Source organism: Triturus cristatus, chromosome 7, assembly GCF_964204655.1.
Source record: "Triturus cristatus chromosome 7, aTriCri1.1, whole genome shotgun sequence".
NCBI classification, from domain to species: domain Eukaryota; kingdom Metazoa; phylum Chordata; class Amphibia; order Caudata; family Salamandridae; genus Triturus; species Triturus cristatus.
Window position 1 is genome coordinate 1,175,345,376 of NC_140590.1, and position 27,402 is coordinate 1,175,372,777.

The following is a 27,402-nucleotide window of genomic DNA, read 5'->3' on the forward strand; positions in this document are numbered from 1 at the left end:
AAAATGGGGAAACTCAGTCTGCACACATTCAATCTTTGCATTTCACATGCCTTCACGTAACATGCGGTTTCCCATAAAAGCGAAAAATTTAGGGGAAAGGGGCCAAGTCCAACACATAGTATTTCTCTTTGATGAGTGAAACATTGAATAAACATATCTTGCGCAACCAGATTCACCCTGAGGTACATGGAGAACACTATTAATTTGATGTTAGGTAATATTGTCCTTCCATGTAAGACAAAATCATTAGAATCACGTTGAACAGTACCTTCTGAGTGTGTATGTTTTTAAGTAACCATCAAAGCACTGAGATCCCGTTAGTCAAAATAATTTGTTTGGCCTGGGTGTGAAATTCCACTCCACTGGCGGAGTTTGTGGGGTTTTTCCCGCTTCGCGTAGAGTGCGGAGTTCTGAAAAACTCTTTGGAGCGGAGCTTTTTCCTTGCTCGCGCTTGCCAACGTTAAGTTGGCAAGCTCAAGTGAGGAAATTCTTACTCCAGATCACCTCCCGGTGAGATTTCTCAATGTGGGCGGTCGCTGATGATCACTACTGCTCGCATTGAGAAACCTTACTTTCGCACTGAGGGAGCTGCCACTCGAGCAGAACATTTACTCGAGCAGCAGAAAGAAGCAGCGCCCTCTTGCGCTGGACGTGGTGCCCTTCTTGCTAACTTTACAGCGTGGGACAAACACCCGGCGCTAATAATCAGCGTGAACGACGCAACTTAACACACTCCGCTGCCTGCAGAACTCCACGTAGGGCGGCAGAGTTATTGGGTTACTTTGCAGAGGAACTCCGCGAACTCTGCCCAGGTGTAGTTTTTATCTCGTGCTCCAAATGCTGCACCTATGTTTAAGGTCTGCCTAAACTAATTTACATTTTCCAACCACTGAAGAATGGATGGCTGATGGGTCCTTCTCCACATTCAAACTCATGACCTACAGATCAGAACAGAGTTAGTTCAAGGGCACCTCCTTCTCTGAGCCATCTTGTTAACTATAGGAACACATGCTTGTTAATATGTCCTAATAACTAAAAGCGAATCTCGCAGAATGTACTAAATATTTTCACCAAAATAGAAAGCCTCTTTATTTGCCTGTGCTGGTTGCATAATTAATTCACTCCTGAAGCATCATGTGGTTCTGTAGCATCATGTGCTTCCCACTGTCGCTGTATGCAGACGATCTACCAACCATTGAACAAGTTAGAGGCATTAAATACAAGACCAACAGACCCGAAGTGGCTTGGTCCACCAAAGCAGCCAAAGATACACAAGTCTTCAAACAAGCTACTGCCATTCAATGTAGAAGGTAACAAGGACCTTCACACCATCAACAAGAACTAGTGTAGTTCAACAGAAAACCTATGCCACTCTACCGTCAATAGGAGCAGACAGCCCTGAAGCCCCCAAATGACGTCCAATACAAAAACATCGTATTGTTCAAAACCTATCAATGGCCTCAAGCCCCATTTGGTAGAGATCTTAATGCTCAAAGATGTTTTTTCTTCAAATATATAGAAGCCCTTCGAGCCCTCAATGCTCAGCATAAGATCCAAATGCACGGCGCTCAAAGCTATAGCTGAAGTTGGCCTTCAAACATTATGTAGTCCAATACAGAGTAAAAACACTAATGGTGTTTCAAACAACTACCCCTTGGAATGAGGTGCAAAACCCTATGGACTTCATCTCCTTAAGTGTAGAGTGACTTAGAGTTCCAAAACCCTTGAATGATTCCATATATGCCCCAACAAAGTAGTGATTGCTTGGTGAGATCCAGAATTCTGGACTGACTGCGGAAAGGTCTGAATAGATACTCACCTTCGAGAGTGTAGATAGACTTTGCATCTTTTGAAGAGATCGGCAGCTTTATTGCCTGTGGAAGAGAGAGATGACAGGGAAATTGACAGCTGTATGAACCCAGAAGATCACCTCACATGCAGCCAATCTTTTCAGTATGTATCAACTAAAGAGGATGTAGGAGCCCATTTCCAATGGAATATGCATAGTGCAGGAATGCACATGAATGCAGACCTCTTCTCCCAATAATTCTGGTGCAATACAGTATTTATCTCAACAGATCAATGTCCCATAAAAAATATTGATCTCCTATTGGATATAGCAGCTACTCCATCAAATAAATGATTAACTCAACATAATCTTTGAAGACGACAGGACAGTTCCTTTACTCAGAGGGTCTTACCAACATGAATCCATGTCTCTAATACAGGGTTTAATTATCCACATTCTCAGGGCAGGTGGGGGAGGGTCTCCCCATGAGCCCTGCCTTTGGTATTGTACCTACCTCAGCCACTTTCTGGAAGCGTCCATCTGAGTTGGAACACTTCTTCACTGTCTGCAGAGCGAGGTGATGGTTACCAATATAGGAGCGATATACACCCAGTTGGGTCACCTGTAGAGAAACATAAGTAAGATGGACTGATAAAGGTGATAGACACAGCAGAAGTAAGAAAGAGAAGGATATAGAGCTTAAAGAAATTCAGAGAGCGGAAGGAGGAAATGAGGTGTGTAAGAAAGAAAGTCTAAATCAGGCTGCAGTGCAGGTACTCCACTCTTCCAGATGTTTCTTCAAGCCTTCATAAGCTACGTCATGGTGTCCAGAACTGAGAAAAAGCCCATCTTTCTATTCTGCACCATCCTACGTCCTGCTGTGAAAGAGGTCTCTTCCAGTGTCTGCTGCTTCCCGGTTTCTCCTTCAGGTCTATGGTTCAGGCCAATGCTCTTCTCTGGCATGTATCAATGCTGGAAAAATATGATCTCTGCTATCACCCGTTTTCCTCGCTTCATACCACTCCTGATATTTTCCAGCTTTTTGAAAAGGTGTGATGATAGTAGCTTGGTCGCTTGCCTTTGCTGTGAGTGTGTTGAGTATTTGTATGTTGTGTTGCTCTCATTTTCCGAGCTTCGACTCTCCTGTGCGTTTTGTCTGTCTTTACCTTATCTCGATCCATAGGGCAGACCAGGAAATTCTGTAGCTCTTTTGAGGACCCCCTTGAAAGCTGTCAACCGATTGGATGTTTGCTCATGCACAGAAAGGGCTAGGAGCTAAACCCTCTAGAGGAAGCCGGCTGTCTGTGGCAGAGCTAGCAAAGTCAATCTTAGATTGTGGATGTGTTCTTACAGTATGTCTGCTCTCTTGGCAAAGATGCAACACATCCAGTTTCTAGTGCACAGACACACAGTGATAAGGGCATCAGTAAATTCTGGAAAAGCCGGGACTCATTTTACCATTTTGTACTTTTCTTTGCAAGCCAAGTATAATTGGTCCAAAGCCCATTGTATGAATAACTGTGAATTAATTTGAGATAACCCACTCTCTTTATAGTCCCCTGAATGTTTCATTCAAGGTAACAAGATCAGTGATCTCTAGCACTTTTGTTCAAAGTGCCCTGACCTTCATCTCGTGTTCCAGGAGGGACAGGGGCATTTTCTAGCAATCCTGATGTGCAGATCTGATCTAAGCCAATCAGTGGCCGCAGAAGGCGTGGATGTGTCGTGCCATTAAAACGTGTTGCAAGAGAGGGGGATTATTCATGTCTAGGGGACGAGATGTCTGCCTCGCCTGAAAGTGAGAAAGGTAATGACACTAAGCTCCAAAGCCCTGGCTGCGTAAAGCAACCAGGAAATATCATCTTGTACCCCAGGAGAACTCAACCTTTCTTCTATACCCAACCTGTATGATTTAATATGAGTTGAAATATAAGATTGAGGTCTGTTAACTGAAAAGTCACTACTCATATCTCTTGACCAGAAGTTCAGAGGTCTTTCCACGCCTGATCCTCCTCCTCAGCAGGGTTTAATAAAGAGCTAGAGGTCTGAGATCTCCGACCACCCAGTACTAGCAAGTTCACTCCTCCACCCGAAGCTCTTCCAGTTACTCTGCTTGTATTTCTCCTCTATACTGTTACCAAATGACTCCATGTGTCAAATGGTTTCATTTGCAAATCATTGTTTTCAGGTCATTCAGTTTTACTGAAGTGATTCACAACTACAACTCCCAGAACACAATAGGTTGTTACCTGAAAATCCAAGACTGAAGCACTGTATCATTGGGGACATGGTCCTCTCTGGCTACATTACTCATGCACTAGGTTTTGGCAACAGTCTTCTGTCATAGGCTGCTCCTTCCTCTGGCTATTCACTAATCCCCCTACAGGTAATATGCAGTTACTGCAGATGGGGTCCTCACTTCTGACACCTCGTGTCTCTCCCATACCAAGTACCCACTTACTTTCAACCTCACACAACAGGCTCTGGAAATGGGCCATTGGAGCTGTGGGCTCCCCTTCTTCCTTGAATACTGATCCCTTCTCTCACTATCCAGGTCCTGAAGAAAGCCTCTACTACCAGCTGCTTGCTCCTTCCCTCTTCCATCTCCCTAGCCTTCGCTTACATCCCACTTACCAGATTCTGATAAAGTCTCCTAATGTAGTACAATCTTCATAGTTTTTTTATCTCCAGTTCCCAGCTGTTCCACTGCCTGCTTCTGTCTCCACTCCATTCATTTATGGCTTATTACCTCCTTTCGCATCCCTTATAAAAGAGCCTTGAGGAGGTCTCCCACAACTGGCTGCTTCCCAATTCTTCTCTTCGAGCCTCTTCCCGCTCTGATATCCCACAAACCATGTTCTGGTAGAGTTCTCCTACGTCAGGCCCCGGTATACTATACCTGCCCGCATTCTCCATTCACTGTTACCTACTCTTGAATTCTCAATACCAGGTTCTAGAAGAGGCCTACCACCATTGGCTGCAAACCCACTCTGCCCCTACTATCCTGATTCATGCTCTCACATCCCACTTACCAGGTTCTGGAAGAGGTGTACCACCACTGGCCGCCAACCCCACTCTTCCCCTTACTATCCTGACCCACGCTCTCACACCCCACTTACCAGGTTCTGGAAGAGGTCTCCCACTGCCGGCTGCTGGCTCTTGACCTGCTCCAGGCGCTGCCTCAGGCACTGGTAGAACCACTGGTGCAGCTCCAGGAGTTCTGGCACCTGGAAAAAGATGGCCTGGATCTGTTGAGAGCTCAGGACCGGCTGGGAGGTTTTCGCTGTCATCTTAAGGGCTTTCATGAGCTGAAGTGAGAGACAGAACAAAGACAAGTTACACTAAAGCACAAAGGAAACTAAAACCAAAGACAGTTTCAGCAGGTAAAGAGTTTTTTTGCATTGTATGTTTATTTTAATATATATGTATTTTTTGTATGGCACTGATGATGTCAGACGTATGTTTCTGACGATTGAAGATCATGTTAAGGACTGAAATGGTCAGTGCACACTTGTGAGGAGTAATTTGGGATACTGATTAGGAGAGGCAAAAGTTCAGGAAAAGTTCAGGCCTTCCCAGGAAATCGCAATATAAATTCCATATGAAGGCACAAGCAGTTCAATAGGTGGGAGCCTTGTATATTTGTTCTATACCCAAACTATGTGTACCTCACGGATAGATGAAGGAATGCTTTGGGTAACTGATTGTGGGGTCTGTCAGACTGGCATAGCACCACTAATTTGGCGAAGTAGTGTGACGCCTGATTGAGTATCGCCTTATGGAAAGGCAGAAGACTTAAATGGTACCATTTGTTTAATTAGGAGCCAGTAGAGTGGCGACAATTTCGGGTCCCGTATGTCTGATTTTGTCCTTTAAAAAGTGCACTTTTGACATGAAGATGGAGATTTAAAGAATACGAAAAGACCCGTATCAAGGGGACCTTAAATATTGAAAAATCATTATGACCAGTGGCATTTATGGACTGAGGTGAGACGAAGCGACGTCTATATGAATAGATAAGAGATGAATAAACATGCAGACCTGAATAAAATTATTAGAGATTGAAGAACTGTGAATGACCATGATGACAATAAGACATTGATTTGAGAGCCCTGAAGAAGCGCAATTGTGCACGAAACATGTGTTGGCTGTATTGCTGTACTAAATGAATGTAAAAAAGAATAAAAGAAAAATACAAAGTAACAAAGCGAGAACAAATTATTATTGTGTGTTAGTTTCTCAGTTCAATAATGTTTATATGTTAAAATACTATACTGGGGGGGACCAGTAGCCGAGACTTTTAGCACCGGGCAATATTCCTGCTACCCCCCAAAAATGTTTTTTTTTATATATATATATATTTATACACACACACAAATGTATATATTCCAGCAGGCAAAATATGGCGGTATTTTGGTGGGTTCCAAACCACTGCGGTGCTCGGTAAATAATACGGCCACTACCATTGTTTGCTTAAACTTTCGCACGATTTGACAAATCTTCACAAAACTTTCAAACCTAGGGTACTAGTTAGTTTAGCTGCTGTCTGGGAAGTTTCAGGTTTGATTCATCAAGCAGGGGCTGAGAAAGGGGTTTCCTAATATGCTTCTCCCCCATGCAATGTCTACGGGAATTTTGAATTTTTTGAACGTGACTACATGCCGGACCACTAAACGGAATTATACAAAATTTTGCAGAAAGGTAGATCTTGGTCCAGAAAGCGCCCTTTCTGTAATTTTGTGTAAATCTGTTTGTAGTTTGGGAGTTATTAAAGAAACAAACATTTGTATATCTAAGAACTGAGATCCTTCACAGAGCCACCCGCAGGGTGTCCACAGGCACCCGCAGGGGATCTGCGGGTCCAGAGGCAAAGCAAGACCCTGATTGACTGGCCACAACCTGAAAGGAAAGTTTTGCCCACCATTTTGTTTCTCGATTGGCCGGGAAGGGGAGGGGGAGGGTAAAAAACTAAGATAAGGGGTCAGAATAGTGGTAGCCTGACCTCATAGGAGACATGAAGGGGTTTTTAAAAGACCCCTCAGGGGCAAAAACATGCCTTTTTGGGGGCCTGAAGCAAGGATCCACGGATCCACCGGGGTGCTTTGTGCATCCCCACTATAAATCCACGATGGATCCACAGATCTAAAAGCAAAGGGAACTAAAAAAACTACTCACACAACAAACCCTCGTCGCACATAGCCAAAGGCAGTGTACGACATGGGGGTGGGTGCATGCAGGAGGCTGGCCACAGGGCCTAGCTGCAGGCAGTGTTTGTATTAAAGTATGGTAATTATATATTACTTTATGCTTAAAAAACATAATAATTCACTGAAAAAAACAAAGGTTACAGGGACGTAATAGTTAGGTTGATGTTTTACTCACATAAAACAATAGAAATTCAACAGTTATAGTTATACTTACCTGAAGAAACAATGACTCGTGTTGTAAAGTAACTTTAGCATCAATAGAATAATAGATGGACCGAAGGTTGAACAATGCAAACATTCACCCCTAGTCATAAAGATCTAGGTTTAATCCATTGTTCTTTTGATCACCACACCACCCCAGTTTGGACCCAGTCATATACAAATCAGTCTTGACCCTTTTCCCCATGGGAACAGTCCAGCCTGAAATTTCCAGCCAGGTCCTCCCTGGACCGGAAACAAGCATCCTAGGACCAGTTTCAGGGCATCGCCTCTCATCAGCCAGGCTAACTTGAATCCAGTGGCGCAGTGAGCATGGGACCCATGTCTGGACATACCCTTCCCGCTTAGGGTGACAAAATCGAAAGAAACAATTGATGGATGGAATGCTGAAAAATGCAAACATTTACCCCCAGTCACAAAGATCTGGGTTCAATCCATTGTTATTTTGCTCACCATGCAACCCCATTTTGGACCCAGCCATATGCAAATCAGTCGTGACACTATTCCTCGTGGTAACAGTCCAGGCCGAACTGCCAAGCCATGTCCTCCCTGAACCGGAAACAAGCATCTTGGGACTGGTTTCAAGGCACCACCCCTCATCAGCCAGGCTAGCTTGAATCCAGTGGCGCAGCGAGCATGGTTCACTGATAGAGTATCAACTCCCAAAATATCCCCATACACAAATATCGAGTTATAAATATCAATGTCAAAAATATCGACATCCTATATCTATAATGGTAAGTACAAAAATACTGGGGGGAAATATCGATGTAAAAAATATAGTTGTACAAAATATCGATTTTAATATATATATATATAAAAAATATTAAATATATTAAATAATAAAATTAACTCAAAAAATGATTTAGATTTACTATACATTTTAACAAATATAACAAATACATTTAATTTAAAAAAATTAAACACACATAATAAAATGTAATATATATATTTACTTTAAAACAATTAATACACTATTAATTTCTATTTATTTTATAATTTTATAAAAATGTACACATAAATATATATATACACACCTATTACATAAAATCTAATAAAAAAAATTATAGTATAAATTAAAACATTAAACTATTTAAAAGTCTTTAAACTTACATTTTGCACTCCAGTGAGTGCAACAGTAGGGAAAGTGTTGGATAGCGGAGGGGTAAAAATTACTATTCCCACTCCAGTTAGTGCAACATTAGGGAAAATGTTGGATAGCTGACTAGTAAAACTGAAAATTCTCACTCCAGTGAGTGCAACAGTAGGGAAAATGTTGGAGAGTGGAGTACCTAAAATAACTATTCCCGCTCCAGTGAATGCAACAGTAGGGAAAATGTTGGATAGTGGATGGGTAAACATTACTATTCCCACTCCAGTGAGTGCAACAGTAAGGAAAGAGTTGGATAGTGGAGGTGCAAAACTTACTATTTCCACTCCAGTGAGTGCAACAGAAGGGAACGTGTTGGATAGAGGAGGGGTTAAAATTACTATTCCAACTCCAGAGAGTGCAACAGTAGGGAAAGTGTTGGATAGTGTAGGGGTAAAAATGAGTATTCACACTCCACTGAGTGCAAAAGTAGGGAAAGTGTTGGATAGCGAAGGGGTAAAAAATATTATTCACACTCCAGAGAGGGTAACAGTAGGGAAAGTGTTGGATAGAGAAGGGGTAAAAATTACTATTCCCACTCCAGTGAGTGCAACAGTAGGGAAGGTGTTGGATAGCGTATGAGTTAAAATTACTATTCCCACTCCAGAGAGTGCAACAGTAGGGAAAGTGTTGGATAGCGTAGGGGTTAAAATTACTATTCCCACTCCAGTTAGTGCAACAATAGTAAAAATGTTGGATAGGGGAGGGGTAAAAATTACTATTCCCACTCCAGTTAGTGCAACAGTAGGGAAAGTGTTGGATAGCAGAGGTGTAAAAATGATTATTCCCACTCCAGTAAGTGCAACAATAGGGAAAGTGTTGGATAGCGGAGCGGTAAAAAATACTATTCCCACTCCAGTTAGTGCAACAATAGGGGAATTGGGTGGGAAGTAATTTAATTATAATAAATTAATTACTATATTTTATTTGTTAGTATTTATTTACTTTATATTTTATAGTGTTAATTGTGGGAATTAATTTATTAATAATTATTTATTAATTGGGTGTTAATAATTATTAATTAATTAATTGGTAATTATGTCAATTGTGTTATATTTTTAGGAGTGGGTGGTAGGGTTTATAGGGGAATAGGGTGGGAAGTAGTTTAATTATCATAAATTAATGTTTACATTTTATTGTGTTAATTGTGGGAAGTAATTTACAGAACTAAAAAATGCAAAATGTAATTAAAATACAATTAATAACTACTAAAAATGTAACACTTATATTAAAAAACAAAAGCAATACTTAGACAAAAAAATGTATCTCATACATTTAAAATACATACCAAAATACATAACACTAATTAAAAAAACGATATTTTAAACAACTATATTTTTGCAAACGATATTAATGACTTCGATACTTTTAAAAACTATATTTCTTACCTTAAAGTCGATATTCTTGACCACAATATTCCTGCTGTTGATATTTCTGAGTCACGAAAATTCCAACTCCATATTTGTGTAAGACGATATTTCCAACTCGATATTCTGTTTCTGCACCAGTGAGCATGGGACCCACGTCTGGGCATACCCTTCCGACAAGAGCAAAAGAAACAATTGATGGACAGAAGGCTGGGTCCAAACTAGGGTGGCGTGGTGAGCAAAAGAACGATGGATTAAACTCAGATCTTTGTGACTGGAGGTGAAGGTTTGCATTGTTCAGCATTCCGTCTATCATTTTTTCCTTTTGGTTAAGTAACTTTGGGCCACAAATTATAGTTTCTTAAGATAACTATAACTGTATAACTATAACCGCTGAATTTGTATAGTTTTGTGTTGGTAAAATGTCAACCAAACTATAATGTCCAGGTAACCTTTGTTTATTTCAGTGAATATATAATCCCTATAATTACATAATATATAATCACATGAAAATTACCAAGCAGTACCTGCAAGCAAATGGTAGTACTGAAAAGCTCATGGCTACCATTACGAAAGCTAGTCTATAATTTGCGCTGGTGGTTGAAGATGGGGCCCACCGACACCTATTTTTGAGGACCACAACCTATTTTTCATCATCAGACTTTGACCCAGAGGAGAAAAGAAAGACAAAGAAGACGACAGTAAAATTTTGACAAAGGAGAAAGCAGGGATTAAAAAGAACCTCCATGAGTGACATAAAGAGTCAGGGGCTGTCTTCTGGTGGATTAAAGAGGCATTTAGTGGAATCAGCTTCAAGCCAAAGAATTAGATATCAGTTCAGAGGAAAACTGATGCTCTTTATCAAAGTACCTTGATGCAAGTCACTCAAATTAAAGGAACAAGGGTGTCCACAATTGGCTCACAAAAGTCCATAAGGAGAACTATATCTCATTTTAAATGTGTGACAAAGTTGTATATACAGGACCTGATTCCCAAAGGTAACTTACACTTTTGAGTAATTTATACTTTTGAATAAGTTTACTACTTTTTGGCTATTCATAGAATCTGAGAGGAAATTTACTGCTGAAGTATTACTTGCATGTCTCCACCAGATTAAAAGGCCTGTCAATTCACAAATTGTATTTTGTAGTACTACAAAACATATGACAAAAAGCATGGGGCTATTTACTCATACACTTTTGAGTAACTTTATTACTCTTGACTATTTACAAAATCCAAGTGTAAAGTTACTCAAAAGTGTAAGAGTAAATCACATATCTGAATTACTCAAAAGTGTAAGTTTCCTTTCTGTATCCGGCCCATAGTCTTCAAAGACAAAGTATTTTACTAAAGTAGAGGGGGCGCTAGGTGGCGCACGAGCAGAATGGCCGCACTACTGTGAGGCTCCTGCAGCCCAGCGCATTTCTCCGATTAATTATCCTTTTTAGAGCTGTGAAACGGGACAAAAAGATGGCTATGGGGAGCGTGTCCACTACCGCAGCCTCGGTGAGGAGTATGGCTTGCTAGGAGCGGCGCTGCACGAGTTATGCCGCAGTGAACTTTGAGCCGGACTGGAGAGTGACAAGGTGCGGAGCCCTCCCTCAGCCTGCGGAAGCACGCGAGACCGGTGCGGTGCACGAGGCGCCTGGGCCTAAGAGTGCACGACGTGAGGCGGGGTCAACGCGGACGGACCTGGTCCCTGCTCCCTGGAACGGCGTTAGCTGTGTCGCTGCCTGCCGGGACTCTGGGCTGGGGATAGTGGCGGAAGCGGTGAAAATACGGCGGCAGAGGGAGGAATTTAGAGTGACGGCCTGACCCTGCTGCCCTGGGCGTGCAGGCTCGGACATCGCAGCGCGCCCCCTGGATCCTGGGGGTGCGACCTGTGAGGCGCGGCGCCGGCGGAGGCTCCCCCGGCTCTCGGTGAGTGCTGTCTGGGGGGGCACTATTGGCCTGCTCCCTGATTGCGAAATAATGAGGACTTGGAGGCGCGTAGTCGGCGCAACAATATACGCGTCGTAGGTATTCCAGAATCCACCAATACGGGGAAGATGGAGGACTATGTGGAGAAGATGTTGTTGGCCTCTGTGGGGGCGGATGCTCTCTCGGGGCAATTCATAGTCGAGAGGGCGCACCGTGCACTTGGCCCGCGGCCGCCTCCCGGGAGCGCGCCTCGCCACATCATAGCGCGACTCTTAAATTACCGGGACCGAGATGCTATTTTACGGAATGCGAGAAGCAAAAAGCAACTGTCATATGACGGCAACACTTTTACTGTGTACCCGGATTTTACTCCACTGGTTCAGGAGGAGCGTCGCAAGTTCACGGCGGTCAAATCCAAACTGCGGCAGGCTCAAATAGACTATGCGCTGTTGTACCCTGCACGCCTTCGAGTGACTCATCAGGGCCAGCAGCGGTTCTTTACATCGCCACAGCAGGTGGAGGATTTTCTTAAGCACCTGAAGCGAACTGGCCGCAGAGCGGACACTGCGGCTGCATCGCGGCCCTCTTCTATAGTATTGCTTCCTTTCTTTTACTAATTACTGATTTTTCTGTTTCAGGAGTTACTTGCATTGGACTATGTTGCGGACAGTGTGATAATAGTATTAATAAGATGGGCGGCTATTTTGTTGGGGGGCTTGTTTACTGTTCGTCTACTTGATTGCTCTAAAGAATGGTATCTGACAGGCTGGGCACTCTCGGCTCCGCCTGCGTCTGGACCTTACAATTTGCGGTGGACCAGCGGAGCGGGGAGCGATAGTGTGGCCGCCTAAGCGATCCCCCATGGGTAATCCCCTGCGGTGGCACACCGCATTGGCTGGGCCATGCGGGTTAGTCATTGCTTTACTGACTTTTTTTGGGGGGGGGGTTTGATTTTTTTTTTGTTATTATGTATATTGTTGGGGAGGCAAAGGAGGGTGGGTGAAAATTTCTGGCAAGTTGGGGATGCTTCAGTGGGGGGGGGGGTTGTTCACAGGGCGTTTATCAGACTTGCTTGTTCTTTCGAGTTGGGAACAGTTTGCGATCAGTTGTATTGAGCACGATACTGGCTGACAGACCCGAGAGTATGGCACAACTTGCAGTATGGTACTGTATGTGTTTTCATTTGCTGCATTATGCTTGGCAGGCACGAACCTTGTCGCTTGTTATTGACCATGTATACTTATGTCTGATGGGATAGTGGACAACTTGAACATCATTACTTGGAATGTTAGGGGGTTGGGAGATGCACGCAAAAAACGACAAATACTAGCCTATCTCGACCGGCATCAGGTACATATCGCTATGTTACAGGAGACAAATTTCAGTCCCCGGAGCCCCAATACATTTGCCAGTAGATGGGCGGAACACCGAATCTTTTCCTCCTACTCCTCTTATGCTCGGGGCACCGCTATTCTCATAAAGAAACGGACCCCATTTCAGCTGGCGGGCGCTGCCTGGGACGAGCAAGGGAGATACTGCATAGTCTGGGGCCGGCTGGGCTCTGACTCCGTCACCTTGGCTTGCTGTTATGGCCCCAATGTGGATACCCCAGACTTCTATTCTGATTTATGGACTAAGATATTTGCTGTTGGCTCAAATCATGTTATCTGGGGAGGTGATTTTAACGTCACCTGCGAACCGGGGAATGATAGATCCAACCCGGCCCGCATCATTACACCCGGGCCCGGGCGGCCCTTCAGGACATACTCTGCACTTATCAGTTATTGGATGCTTGGCGGCACTTACATCCACACAAAATGGAGGGCACACATTTTACGGCGCAAGCGGCGTCCTGGGCGCGGTTGGATTATGTCTTCGTGTCCCGTGGCCTGGGGCCAGCTATAACACAGGTGCAGCACCTGGCTAGCACTTATTCGGACCACGCCCCAGTTCGACTTACCTTGGCGTCGGCGGATTACGGCCCCCCGTGCAATAGTTGGAGGCTGCGTGCATCTATTTTGTTGGATCCGGTTTTTCAGGACGGGTTAGGGGAGGAGGTGAGTGATTTTTGTGCTCGGAATAAGGGATCAGTCGAGCATGTTGAGACCGTTTGGGAGGCCTTCAAGGTCACGCTCAGGGGCTATTGTATATCTAAGGGAGCGGGTGTGCTAAAAGATATCGTTGGCACACTGAGGAGGCTGGATAATGACCTGAAGGATTTGGAGGCGAAATTGGCCGTGTGCCCGGATGGCGCTACCCGGCTCAAGTTTCGAGAAGGGCTCACTGAGTATATGGCGGAGGCGCAACGTGAGATGCGCTTTAGGGGTAAATATTGGACAGCTAGGCGGTATGGAGAGGGAGAGCGTCCGGGCAAGGCGTTGGCGGATGTGATCCGGAAACCACGATACTCCTCCCTAGTGCTGGAACTCGCGGGCCCAGGGGAGGAAGTGTACAGGGACACGGCGAACATCCTCAATGCCTTCGCCACACATTATGAGCAACTGTATACCACGCAGAGGGCCGGGGAACTAGACCTGGATAGTTATTTGGCCGATGTGGCACTCTGGTGGCTGAGTGATAGGCAGCGGGAGTTCCTCTGCACCCCATTTCAACTGGATGAGGTGCGGGAGGCCATAATGCAGCTTCAATCCGGAAAAGCCACTGGCACAGATGGCATACCAGTGGAATTCTATAAAATGTACATAGATCAGATGGCCCCCATACTGCGTGAAGTTTATGAAGATGCCCTGGAGGTCGGGCACCTCCCGCCATCTATGAGGGAGGCCCTGATTGTTTCCTTATTGAAACCTGGGAAGGAGCCTCATTTGTGCGACTCATATCGTCCATTGTCACTCCTCAACTGCGAAGTTAAAATACTGGCCAAATTAATTGCCAACCGGCTTAACTTATTAATGGAGGCTTTGGTTCTTCCTGATCAGTCGGGGTTCGTGCCCGGCCGTGCAACCTCTCTTAACCTGCGCACCCTTTTCTCGGTATTGAACAATGTTGCGCCTGAGTTGCCTCTGGCGGCAGTGTTTCTGGATGCCACGAAGGCTTTCGACTCCCTTGAGTGGGACTACATGTTTGGGGTGATGTTACGTATGGGCTTTCCACCTCTTTTCCTATCCTGGATCAGGTTACTATATTGTATGCCCATGGCTAAGGTGCTCGTCAATGGGCGCGTGTCCCGATCCTTCTCGGTTACGAGGGGTACACGACAGGGCTGCCCTCTGTCCCCTTTACTCTTTGCGTTAGCAGTTGAACCCTTAGCGGCTAAATTGCGACAACATCACTAAGATAAGGCGTTGCGCTGCAACATAAGGCACATATTAATCTCAATTTACGCGGATGACATCACTTTGTATGTTGGAGAACCACAAGTCAACCTGAATCCGATCCTCCGCGAGTTTATTGTGTTCGGGAGACTCTCTGGGATCCAAATAAATTGGAGTAAGTCTTGTGTCTTCCCTTTGACGGCGGCCGCGACTCGGTTCCCGTTGGACTATCCCCTGGAGTGGTGCGAGGATGAGGTGCGTTACCTGGGCATAACAGTCTCGAGAGACAGGGATGCGCTAATGCGTCTCAATTACGGCACAGCTCTGACGCGTATTGAGGAATGCGTGACCCGCTGGATCTCCCTCCCGCTCTCGATGGCGGGGCGTGCATCCTTGATTAAAATGGTGATTTTGCCCCAGCTGTTGTATCTATTCCTAAATATACCATTTTATCCCGGTAATTACTTTTTTAAAACGCTAAGATCTGAATTGATACGCCTGGTGTGGGGGGGCAGACACTCCCGGCTCCAGTGGGATGTCCTTGTTCGGCCGTACTCACAGGGAGGCTTTGGTATACCCAATCTTGAATTATACTATCTCAGTGCACAGGCACACTATGCATATTTCTGGGTGCGCCATCCGCGCTATATGCCGCAAGTTGCGGCGGAGCACTGGTTGGCTCATCCCATCCCGATAGACGGAGCACTGTATGATGTGCATATTGGCAGGGAGAGGCCGACGACGACAATTGCCTGCACCGTGGCAGCATGGCAGCGCATATGTGGCATACTGGATGCTCCTATGCTCTACTCCTCGCTGTTGCCACTCGTCTACCACCCCAAAATGCCCCTACTTCAGGAAACGGTGTTTCGCAGATTTGCGGAATGAGTGCGCATTAAAACATGGGGGGATCTTTACCACAATGGTCAATTTCGTACATTAGAGCACATACTTCGGAATTTACCAAGTACTCCTCTCGATGCGTTTTTATATATCCGCCTCCGGCAAGGTGTCCGCTCTCTAACCCCTGGCTTCCCGGCTGTACCCCCTGAGCTTGCGCCTTTACAATTAATTCTTAAGAGTGCGACGGTGAAACGGTTGGTGTCGTTAATATACAATACTGTTCACACACAGCGGTAGACATAGTTCGCCCTGGCCCGCGTGGGCTGGGATGCGGAGTTGGGAACCGAACTGACGGACGAGCAGTGGGAATACTGCTCGTTGCAGACAGAACAGGTTTCGGCCAGCAACCGACTGCGCATTGTGCATTATACATTTTTGCATAGAATATATTACACACCGGCCAGGGTGTGCCGATTTAAGTTGAGAACAGCGGACAACTGTGAACGGTGCAGAGCACCAAATGCGGATTTCCTACACTTGGCCTGGGAGTGTCCGGGTGTCCACGCTTACTGGAGGAAGGTTTTTGAGGCCTTAGCCTTGATGATAAACGAGCATATTGAACCCATGCCCCTGCTGGCAGTACTGGGCTATGTCAAGCCATTGAACGCTGTGCACCGCAAGTATGTAGCACTGGCGCTGCTGCTGGCAAAGCGGCGAGTGGCGTGTCGCTGGGGCAGAGGGAGAGCGCCGAAATTCAAGGTATGGTTGGGTGATTTGATATATTGTCAGGAACAGCTTGGCACATATGCGGACCTGTTGCCGGGGGCCTCTAGACCCAGGGATATTTGGGGGCCGCTGAAGGGCTACTTACTCGCACATCCACAAGGAGGCACCACTGAGGTGCGCAGAGAGGGAATTGTGTCTGGGGAGGGAGTTGGGGAGGGGGGAGGTGCGGGCAGGGACTGAGACACTTGAAACTGCACAGATTGCACAGCGCTTGTCCAGGGTTGAGATGACTAGGGAGGTTAACGATGGAATATCCCTTGAAAGAATAGACTGGACTCTGTTAGATGTACTGCTGTGCTGTGCCGGAAAGAACGGGTGACAACTGTGCCGGGCTATGGCATGTATATTGTGCTGACTTTATGATCCTGAATACACTGCAATTGTCTGTACTGTTTGAACTTTATAAATAAAGCTTTATAAAAAAAAAAAAAAAGGATTTTACTAAAGTAATGGTGGAAGATAAGTCCCAAATGTTACAAGTTCAATATGATGTTCTATTGCAAGACAATTCTGGTTTTGAAAATCACAAATGACAGACGGTATGCGTGTTCACATATCTGGAAGGTTCATATGTCTACCTCAGCGTTTAATGTGAACTGCAATTGTTGACTGATTTTTTGTAAATGTTTTCTTTATCTGTCTTCCTTTTCTTATACTTGGTTTATTCTTTTATTCTCTTCATTTGTTTATTTCAAAAAGGAAAAAATGTAATGTCCCTGTTGCCTGTGGTCCCATAAAAGTGGGATTCGCTGGTTCTTAAAATGTTTAGGGTATCACTTAGAACAGTGTACGTTTTTGAGCTTTTGGTCTGTTATAGAGATGCATGAAGATGGAGTGATGATTTAATGCTGAAGCTCCTAAACTCATATAGAGGTATATAAATGCATTCGCTATCTGCGTCTGTAGCTCCTAATACTTCTTTTAACAAAGCGCCACCTCTAGCCATAACTTTAAGGATGAGGCTTTACGGTCAGAGCTGCCGGCTTTGGAGTAGGGGAACCAGGTTCAAGTCTCGGCGTCGGCTCAACATCTTGTGGGTCTGGACAAATCGCTTTATCTCTATGGCCCTAAAAAACATAAATGTAACTTTGAGTAATGTAACTGGTGCTCATATAAAGCGTCCCATTAACTTCAAGTAAAGTTTGTGCTACATAAAAGGACAACAAAAACTGTAGTTCCTCATCACACTCCTGTCTCACGTCCTAGTGCTTTTACTGACCTTTTCAAATGAGATCCGGGGTGAGCTCTCACTTTGTTTGGGCGGAGGTGTTAGTGTAGGCGTGTGAACACTGCTACTGAAAGTGTGACAGTGCCTGGCCTGACTGTGACCTCTCTTTAACCACAGAGGCGCCTGGAAGAAGGCGTGGCCAATGAGGCACAGAAGCTTTGACTGAGTGGTGGCAGCAACTAAATGAGTCCCTTGCACATCCATCATGTAAAAGACCCCTCTAAAGCCCAGTGTGGGTTGGGAATTTCGATTTGCACACCTGTCATTTAGCCTCCCCTGTGGTGCTAAAGGTACAACTGAAATAAGAGAAATCAATTGAAGGCAGTCTGATAACTGGAGTACCACAAATGACCCAACCAGGGCACCATGCATTACCAACTCAGTAAGCATGAATCTTGTAACTAACGTACCATAGAACACCCAACTACGGCATCAAAAATCACACAGATCGGGTAACTTGGTGTGCTCAACTAAGTTACCACAGAACACCCAGTATCAACACCACACATCACATAGCTAAGATATCATTATATCATTATTTGCACAATTGTTTTCACAGATCATCCAAATATGGTACCACAAGCAACAGAGGCCACTCAAATAGGGAATTGTACATTACACAGCCATAAAAATACCATGAATCATCTATCAGAATGAAAGAAATCATTCTACTTGGATACCATAGAACATCAAAGTTGGGTACCTCTGACCAGTCAACTAGAGTACGTGTCAGGGCCCACCCAAGGGATTGTCCTCGTCACTTCCTCCACTTCTGTCCCCTTCTACGAGCCTCAGATTGGTGCCCCATAGGGTGTCCATGGAGCCTCCTCCATCACCCTTTTCTTCCCACTCAGTGTCAATGAGGCTGTAGTCCCGTCAAGTGTGAGGAGGAGTGTTCAAACAGTCTAATATATGGACACAGGCTCTTATCAAGGAATGTAGTAGGTTCTGGTGAGGTCTCCACATCCCTGGTGTTGGGGCACACAGCTTTTTAAACCTTGCTCTTCCATAAGGAGAATGTGTTCAGGATGGTAAGATCTCACAGGAAGATTACAGATCTTGCAAGATCACGCAATCTTACGTGGAGCTGGGGTATCTATGTAGGGTCTGTGCAAGGTGGCCGCTGTCAGTGATTGACAGCAACCAGTAGTGAAGCACTGCACCGAAGAGCTCCAGAGGACTTCCCTAAAAATCAGCTTTTTTTCTTCAAAAGTGAATATAATAAAGGGAAAGAAACATTCAGGTGAGTGAGAATTTCACTATCTGTAGAGTGTGTGCAGTTTGAGGAGTGAATGGGAGACAGGGGACGGCCAAGCACCTCCAGGGACAGTTTCTGTGTTACATTACATTTGAAAAAAGGATGTAGGACATCCCTACGTGGGGGACCGGTCCAGACTAACAACATGGACCGCTACACTCAAGGTAAAGGGTCCCCTGGGACGGCCAGTGTCCCCCCGGATGATGCCGGTGGTGGCCCGTCCGTTTCTCCGGATCTGTCCCTGCAGGACATCATGGGCGCCATTAACGGCATCAGGGAGACCATCGCTACGCAGTACGAGGCCTTGGCCCGTAAAATCGACACGGTGGCCATTGATGTTACGCTAATTCGGGCGGATCTCTCTAAGACCAACGAGAGGGTTCAATCGCTGGATGTGCGGACGTCCTCCCTTGGTGCGGACGTGTCGGACCTGCAGACTACTCTCGGCGACCTCAAGTCGGCCAACGATCTGATGGCCCGGCGGCTGGAGGACTTCGAGGGACGGGCTCGACGCAATAACATCCGCGTCATAGGCGTTCCGGAGACCTCCGACAACCGCCCGGTTGATCTCATGGTTGAGGAGCTCATCCTCAAACAGCTTGCCCCCGCTGGCCTGAGTAAGTTCTTCGCCGTGGAGCGGGCCCATCGAGTTCCAGGCGGTCAGCCGCGACCGGGGCCCCCCCCCCGAGGCCTATTGTTGCGAAACATTTTCATTACAGAGACCGAGATGCGATTCTGCAGGCCTCACGGGTCCATGGCCCTGTCCGATATGAGAACTCGTCCATTAACTTTTTCCCGGACTTCACCCAACTTGTCCAGAAACAGCGGATGAGCTTCCAGGGGGTGAAGCGTCGTCTCCGGGACCTGGGTCTCAAGTACTCTATGCTCTTTCCTGCTAGGCTCCGAGTGGAATATGAAGATCGGACTACCTTTTTTGACTCTCCTGCGACTGTGAGTGACTGGCTGGATTCGCTGCCGGACCGGGGTGACCGGCCTGGGCCCTCTGCCGGTACCGAGGGTGGCGGGTCTCCTTCGGAGTGACTTTTGGTCCTTGACTTTGCCATTTTGTATTGTTCGGCTGGGTTCTACTTCTTTTGTGCATTTTGTTTCATTCTGATCTGTGTGGGGGGCGGGCGGGGACGGGTCCCTTTCCTCCTCCGGGGTCTTTTCGTAGAATGGGGTTTGTAGGGCGACAGGCACACTGCAAGTTGGGGTGGTTTTTTGGACCGCAGGGGTGCAGGGTGGGGGGAGTTGGATTCGGGGGGGGGTTGGCGGGTGGGTGGGGTTGTTTGGATTTGTGTTTTTTGTTCTCAAGGCGAGGTATTGGCTCTGGTTCAGTTTCGGGTGTTGCGCTATTTGCTAGGGGACCCTTGATCTACTGGAGGGGATGGGGGGGACGGGTTGAGATTGATGTCTTGGAACATCAACGGATTGGGGGACCGTATCAAACGGGGTGTTGTGCTGCAATATTTGCGTCGTCTGACTCCTGATGTGGTGTTCTTACAGGAGACGCATCTAGTTGGTAATGTTTGTCATGCCATGAACAGGGGGGGATACCGACTCGTGGCCCATTCTGGTTTCACCACTGGTTCTAGAGGGGTAGGCATTCTCCTACGATCTTCACTTCCATTAGAGATCACCAGGGTAGTCCTAGACGATAGAGGGCGCTATGTGGCTCTGACTGGGAGGTGGGAGGGGCAGTCCCTTTCCTTGGTCTCGGTCTATGTTCCCCCGGGCCTCCAGAACTCCACCTTCTCAGACTTGGGTCGTATGCTGCTTGAGCTTCCTGACAGTCCTTTGCTTATGGGTGGGGATTTTAATTCGGTTGTATCGGGTGACCTGGATCGCCACCCGCCCAGGGCCCTCCCTGCTGCCCAGGCGTGGCTCGGCGGACTCTTGGAGACCTTCGGTCTGGTGGATTGTTGGAGGTTAATGCATCCGACACAGTGTCAGTACACATTTCACTCTGGGGCCCATGGAAGTCTCTCCAGATTGGATTCTTTTCTTATGCCCGCGGCCCAGACTGCCCGGATTCGAGAGGTTAAACACCTGGCCCGGGGTATCTCTGATCATTCCCCACTGTGGTTGCTTTTTGACACTGGGACGCGGTCAGCTGGGCGGATCGCTCCTATTAACCCTTGGTACCTGCGAGACCCCAAGATCCGCGATAGCCTGGTTAAGTCGATTGATCAATATTTTCTTGAGAATGAGGGGTCGGTGTTGTCCTCAGTGTCCCTGTGGGAAGCTTTCAAAGCAGTGCTCCGCCGGCATGCCCTATCCCAGATAGTGGATGCTAAGAGTGTTAAGAATGAGGCGGTGGTGGCGCTGGAGACTGAAATATCGGGGCTGGAGGCAGCCTTGGAGGCGGGTGTCACTCCGGATGGGCTGCATGCCCTCAGCCTGAAGCAGTTTGAATATAAGTCTCTTGTTACTGACGCTGCCAAGACCATGTATAGGGAGCAGCAGGGTAGGTTGTATGATGCCGGGGACAAGGCGGGTAAATTGATTGCTTGGTTGGATAAGAAGGAGAGAGTGAATCGTGTGGTCCCGGAGCTTCGGGTTTCGGATGGAGTGTGTGTGACTGAGCCTGGTGAGATTGTGGAGTGTTTTGCTGACCACCTCCGGGCAGTGTACTCCCCGGTGTCTGATAGAGATGAGGACGACTCTCGTCTTCTGCTGCGGGATATTGCCCTGCCCGGCTTATCCGTCGAGGACCATGAGCTGATGGATGCCCCTTTGTCTGTCGAAGAGATTGCTACTGCGATTCGCTCCCTTCGCTCGGGCAAGGCTATGGGCCCCAACGGCCTGCCGATTGAACTATATAAATTACGCCCGGATAAAATCGCGCCTTTCCTCCATCGTATGTTTCAGGAGTCACTCGAGAGGGGTTCCCTTCCCGACGACCAGCGTCTGGCTACTATAGTGGTGATTCCCAAGGATGGTAAGCCACGTGACCGCTGTGCCTCATATAGGCCTATTTCCCTACTAAACGCCGAACCCAAAATCCTTGCTAAGGTCCTCGCTAATCACTTGCTGAGCGTTATATGTGACTTGATACATCCGGATCAATGCGGCTTCATCCCTCATTGTAATACCGCTCTCAACTTACGGCGTCTGCACGGCGTCCTCGCTAGGGCGGAGTACTTCTCTGAACCGGCCATATTGGTTTCCTTAGACGCCACGATGGCCTTTGATACCATTGAGTGGCCATTCCTTTGGGCCGTCTTGGCGAAGTTTGGCTTTGGGGAGGGATTTCTTAGCTGGGTGAAGCTTCTTTATGCTGGACCAATGGCTCAGGTTGTTGTCAATGGGCGGGTTTCTCGGCCTTTCGCTCTCGGGAGGGGTACTAGGCAGGGGTGCCCGTTGTCCCCTCTGCTCTTTGCTCTCGCCTTGGAACCGCTCGCTGCCTGGCTCCGTTGGGAGCCCTCGATCAGAGGGATCCGGTGGGCCCCGGGCTTCGAGGATCGGGTCTCGTTGTACACGGATGATATTCTCTTGTACCTCACCTCGCCGCGGAAGTCGCTCAATGTTCTTTTTGATGTCCTTACTTCCTTCGGGAGAAATTCGGGTCTGATAATTAACTGGTCCAAATCTTGCGTGTATCCTATCTCTGGTGGCCTTCCTCTCTTGCCGCCTCGGCTTCCGCTCCAAACATCTCAATCCGGCTTTAAATACCTGGGGGTGTACGTTTCGTTGGATCCGGCGGTCCGCTGTGAGCAGAATCTCCTGTCTCCACTCCGGCGTTTGAGGGTGGATACGGCTCGGTGGTGTAAGTTGCCCTTGTCTCCACTTGGTCGCGCGGCGCTGTTTAAAATGATGTCCCTTCCCAGATTTCTTTATGCACTCCAGAACTCCTTCGATGTCATTCCGGCGGCCTACTTTAGGGAAGTGGAGAGTTTGCAGAGGAGACTGGTTTGGGACGGGCGAGCGCGTATCGCTTTGGCAAAGCTGACTCTCCCCTGGTATGACGGGGGCATCGCGCTTCCTGACATTAGACGGTACTATTGGGCCTCCCAGCTGTCTGCCATTAACCATGCTACGTACGCTCCTGGTTTGAACCCGGCATATGAGATGGATAAATTCCTGCTTCCCGGCGGTAACTATAACAGAGCGCTTTACTCTCGATCTGCTGGTAGGACCCTCACGGGCCCTACTAGGATTGCGGTACGTGTGTGGAAGGCGGCGAACGTAGCGATGGGCTGGAGTGAGCGTTTAACGTGTGCTACTCCTTTATTCGCCTCAGAACGCTTGGGAAGCCTCTGGACAACTAAAGGCTTCGAGCACTGGGACACGATCGGCATTAGCAGAGTGGGGGACCTATGGGTTAAAGGTGCGGTTAAATCCTTCGCGGCGCTCCAGAGCGAGCACGAGCTTAGTGAAAGAGAGTTCTTGGTTATGCCCAGGTTCGGCATGCCCTGCTCTCGGTCTTTGGGGAGGGGAGCACGGTCCCTGCTTCTTCGCCTCTCGAGGACCGCATACTCGACGGTCACGTCCCCGACAGTACTATCTCTCTGATTTACAAAAAACTGATAAATAATCGGGCTGACCTCTTGGTGCGTCTTCGGGAGGCATGGACGGGAGATGGGGTGGAGTTGGACGACGAGGACTGGCAGACTGCACTGTCATCCCCTAAGGAGGTGGCCATCCCGGCCCGTCTCCGTCTGGTCCAGCTTAAGATTCTCCATCGTGTTTATGTGACGGGCCCCCGCCTGGTCTCGATGGGGTTTTCTGACGACGGGCTCTGTAAGCGTGGCTCCGGGCTCAGTACCACCTTTCTCCACATCCTATGGGAGTGCCGCGAGGTGGCGGAATATTGGCGCCAGGTGCATGATGTTATGAGACGAGTCACTGGGGTCGTTCTGCTGCCGGAGGTGCGTCGCTGTGTTCTGAATGTATGGGAGCCCAATGACTATAATGCGGCCCAGGCTCGGTGGGCGGCCTTGGGGAACATGATCGCTAAGAGAGATATAGCGCAGCTTTGGGGTTCCCAACGGCCTCCCACCGTGTCCGTATGGAAGGAGAACATGGACTGGTGCATGTTCAGGGAGAAAACTGTGTATGTGGCTCGTGGTAAACCGGGGGCATGGGGTAGAATCTGGGGGCAGTGGAATGTGTATCGCGGGTCTATCTGTGCTCCCCCCCTGGTGGATACGTCTGAGGTTGCCTTGTCCCCCTGATCCTTGAGGGTTCCTTGCTTATCTCGTACATCTGAGTACAGATTTGGTTCTCCCGTGGCCCCTCCCCTCCCTCTCAGGCCTCCTTTTTATTGACCGCCCTCGGGTGGTCGGGTGTGGAGTCCCCCGGCTGTGGTTCGACGCCCATTTCATGTTGTTTCGCCTTGCTTTTTGTTTTTCTTTATTTTTGTTGTTATTTATGTTAAAAGTGTGTATCCTGACTTCCCTTATGTGCAGTCTGATCTTCTGTAATATAGCGGAGCCCCTGTGGGCCAGTCATTGTTTTTGAACTGCTTGATCACTTTAACTACTAGCGGCCGGCCCTGGCGGTTGTAGGCCCGTGCTTGTAACCTTTTCTCTGCACAATAAAAATTTTAAAAAAAAAAAAAAAGAAAAAAGGATGTAGTAGATTGTGGACGAAAGTTTGGGATTAAGGCAAAATGGAGAAAGGCAAGATCTAGCCCAAAGAAGCATTTGGGTCTCAACATTCCAGGGAACCTCAAAACTAGCGACCTTGTTCCCCTTATGGATGAGGTAAGACCTCCAAAGTAATCCAATGACAATTTGCCGCAGAGTCTGCATCGTAAGCAGAACTGTAAGATGTGTATTTGAACTTTAGCGGTGCAAATTGTAACAAATACAAATATGCAGGCTATTTATGAAAAGGGTCTGTGTTAATGGATGTTTCTTTTTTCAGGCAATTACTGGTTCATCCCTAATCCCCAACATCCCTTCCCTTCTGAGAATGGAAAGAAGAAGGTCAGGCTCTCCTTGAAGAGACATCAATTGGCAGTATCATCTTCGGGTGTTGGTTGAATTGTACGCATTGGGGGCGTGGCTTGGCGCCCGAAGGAGATGGCGGCGTTCGGCTAGGAGCTCCGTTCACACCAGGGTTTACTGGCGGTTCGCGCCTCAGTTTCCACCAACGAAGGGCACCCTCTCCTGTCGGAACATGCCAAGATCATTTTTAATCCTTTTCTGGCGCTGAGGCACAGTTATTTTGGGTTTTACAACCCATTTTATTTTCGGTCGCGGCTCGTCAGCGGCCGCGGCCGCCATCTTGTTTATTTTCGCCCGTGATTGCCTCAGCAGTGCGCTTTGTCGCGCATGGATCCCCTGGACGCCTCATGCTTAACTACTGACCCCAGCACCTCCTGAAGCACAGTTGTGGACATTCTGCACTCTAAGGTGACTTTCTTTTTTCTCCTCAACATGATTATTTCCGCTGCCTTTTTCTGCTGACTGGAATTTTCAACTTTCCTCATATACGGCGGCCATCTTATGCTTCCAGTCTCCAACACCTTTGACTCCAACTTTGTGGCCTGGCATTTTCCTTCCCTTATTAATTTGCTCCCTGCTCCTTTTTCAGTTGGGCAATAAGATATTCTTTCTTCTTTTTTGACTGCGCGCTCCATTGGCGTGCCGATGGCGCATTGTTCTAGTCAGACTCAAAAACGTAGTTACATTAAGAACTCCAAACTATTCACGGCACTGGCCCACTTGGAAGCCTCTCAGTCTCTACCTTCAACTGAAATGACATCGACTGCGGACATCACCTCACAGCCTTCGGCAAAAGTGAACTCTAAGAGGTTAAAGAAAGACCCGCCTTCGCCTCCTAAGTCCTCCTCGCCCATCTCAATGGAGCTAATCCTCGAAGAGATACGGGCCCTACGCCCTTACATGGAGGAGACGAATGCTAAGCTGCAGATTCTCACTGATAACTGGGCCTCGATGGACGAAAGAGTATCGCTGGTGGAGCGTGACGTCTCCTCTCTTCAGGAATCCGCGTCCAAGGTTTCCCACATGCACACGCAGATTTCATTTCTTCAGAAGCAGGTGGAGGACCTCGAAAATCGTAACAGGCGCAACAATCTTCGCCTTTACGGCCTGGTGGAGGGCTGTGAGGGGAATGATCCCATCAGCTTTTTCAAATCCTTTCTCCCGAAGCTTCTCCACCTACCTGATGACACCTCACTGAATATCCAGCGTGCCCACAGACTTGGTCGAGCTTCCTCCTCTCCTTCCGCATCAACGAAGCCTAGAGGTGTAATAATGTACTTTCTAGAGTACACAGACTTGTTGAAAGTCCTCTTAGCCGCCAAAGCCTCTCCTCGCCTCACTTGGTCAGGCTCCACCTTGTTCTTTGCACAAGATTACGCCAGGACCACTGCAAACCGTCGCAAGGCCTTCCTGGACATGAGACCTGACCTACGCTCCATTGGTGCCAGATATGGGCTTTTTCATCCTTGCCTTTTTAAGGTCACTTATAATAACAAGACTACGACATATGAGGATCCTGCCCGTCTTCGAAGCTTCCTGAACTCCTGCGGTCAGCCCGACATGGAGATAGCCGGTCCCTCTTCCCACCCACCATGACTTATTTTTGCAGCTGCAGCTTGATTCTCTAATTTGTCCTGCTTTAATGCTTTCATTTTCTTTCGCAGGTTCTTCAGACTGTATGACCTTTCGTCAAGATTATGCCTTTCATTTTATCGTCTGATAGTGTTAATCGGGCTCTTCAGTTGGTCATATGTTTGTTCTTTATCAACGTGTATTCGAGTTTCTAACTATGTTCTCTTTCTCCCTTCACAGATCACTGTTTTGCGTTCCGTTCTGTTATCCCTGGTTGGACGTCTCTCTCACCCCGAATGCCCTGCCTCTCCCAGTTGGCCCTACCTCCCTCCCCTCATCTCCATGTGTGTTTCCGCTTATTCCCAGTTCCTGATTGTATTTTTCCCGTGCTACCCCTCGTAAGTACTCTTCATTCCTCATTTATCATGTTTTTCTTTGTTTTATATTTTCTTATTGTACCTTTTCCCTCGTTGTTTTCAGATTTACTGGTGTCATTGCATTTTTCATGCTTCTCCCTTATCTTTCTTTCTTCATTTTTTCTTCTCCCCATTGTGTATTGGCTCTCTTGCTTGTATTCATCTCCCTTTACCTATTCTATTTCCCCTTGGCCCTTACCTACCATTATCTTTGAGTATTGTTGTATCTTCTTCACTTTCTTTCTGCTTTCTTGGCTCTCTCCTATTTTTATGGCTTCACTGGTTCCTTTCTCACTTTTTCTTCTACCCTTGTCTTTTCGCGTCAGTTCTCATCTCACTCTTTTTTCCTCTTATGCTCTTGTCCGCTGTGAGGCATTTCCTTGCTGTCCTACTCTCCAATTGGTCCATTTTTTGATTA

General features: G+C 47.1%; 1 protein-coding gene across 2 annotated transcripts in view; it reads right to left on the reverse strand.

Annotated features, from left to right (window-relative positions):
* The window catches only part of LOC146811369 (active breakpoint cluster region-related protein-like), a 220,913-nt gene that overhangs the window by 117,230 nt on the left and 76,281 nt on the right, over positions 1-27,402 (reverse strand). The window contains exons 4-7 of one of the 2 annotated variants that reach the window (XM_085618486.1): positions 17,525-17,623; positions 4,909-5,097; positions 2,304-2,411; positions 1,820-1,874 (exon numbers count right to left, since the gene is read on the reverse strand). In XM_085618486.1, the coding sequence (XP_085474612.1) occupies positions 1,820-1,874; positions 2,304-2,411; positions 4,909-5,097; positions 17,525-17,623 (451 nt within the window). The remainder of the gene's footprint in view (positions 1-1,819; positions 1,875-2,303; positions 2,412-4,908; positions 5,098-17,524; positions 17,624-27,402) is intronic. The other variant, XM_085618487.1, reaches the window with a different exon arrangement.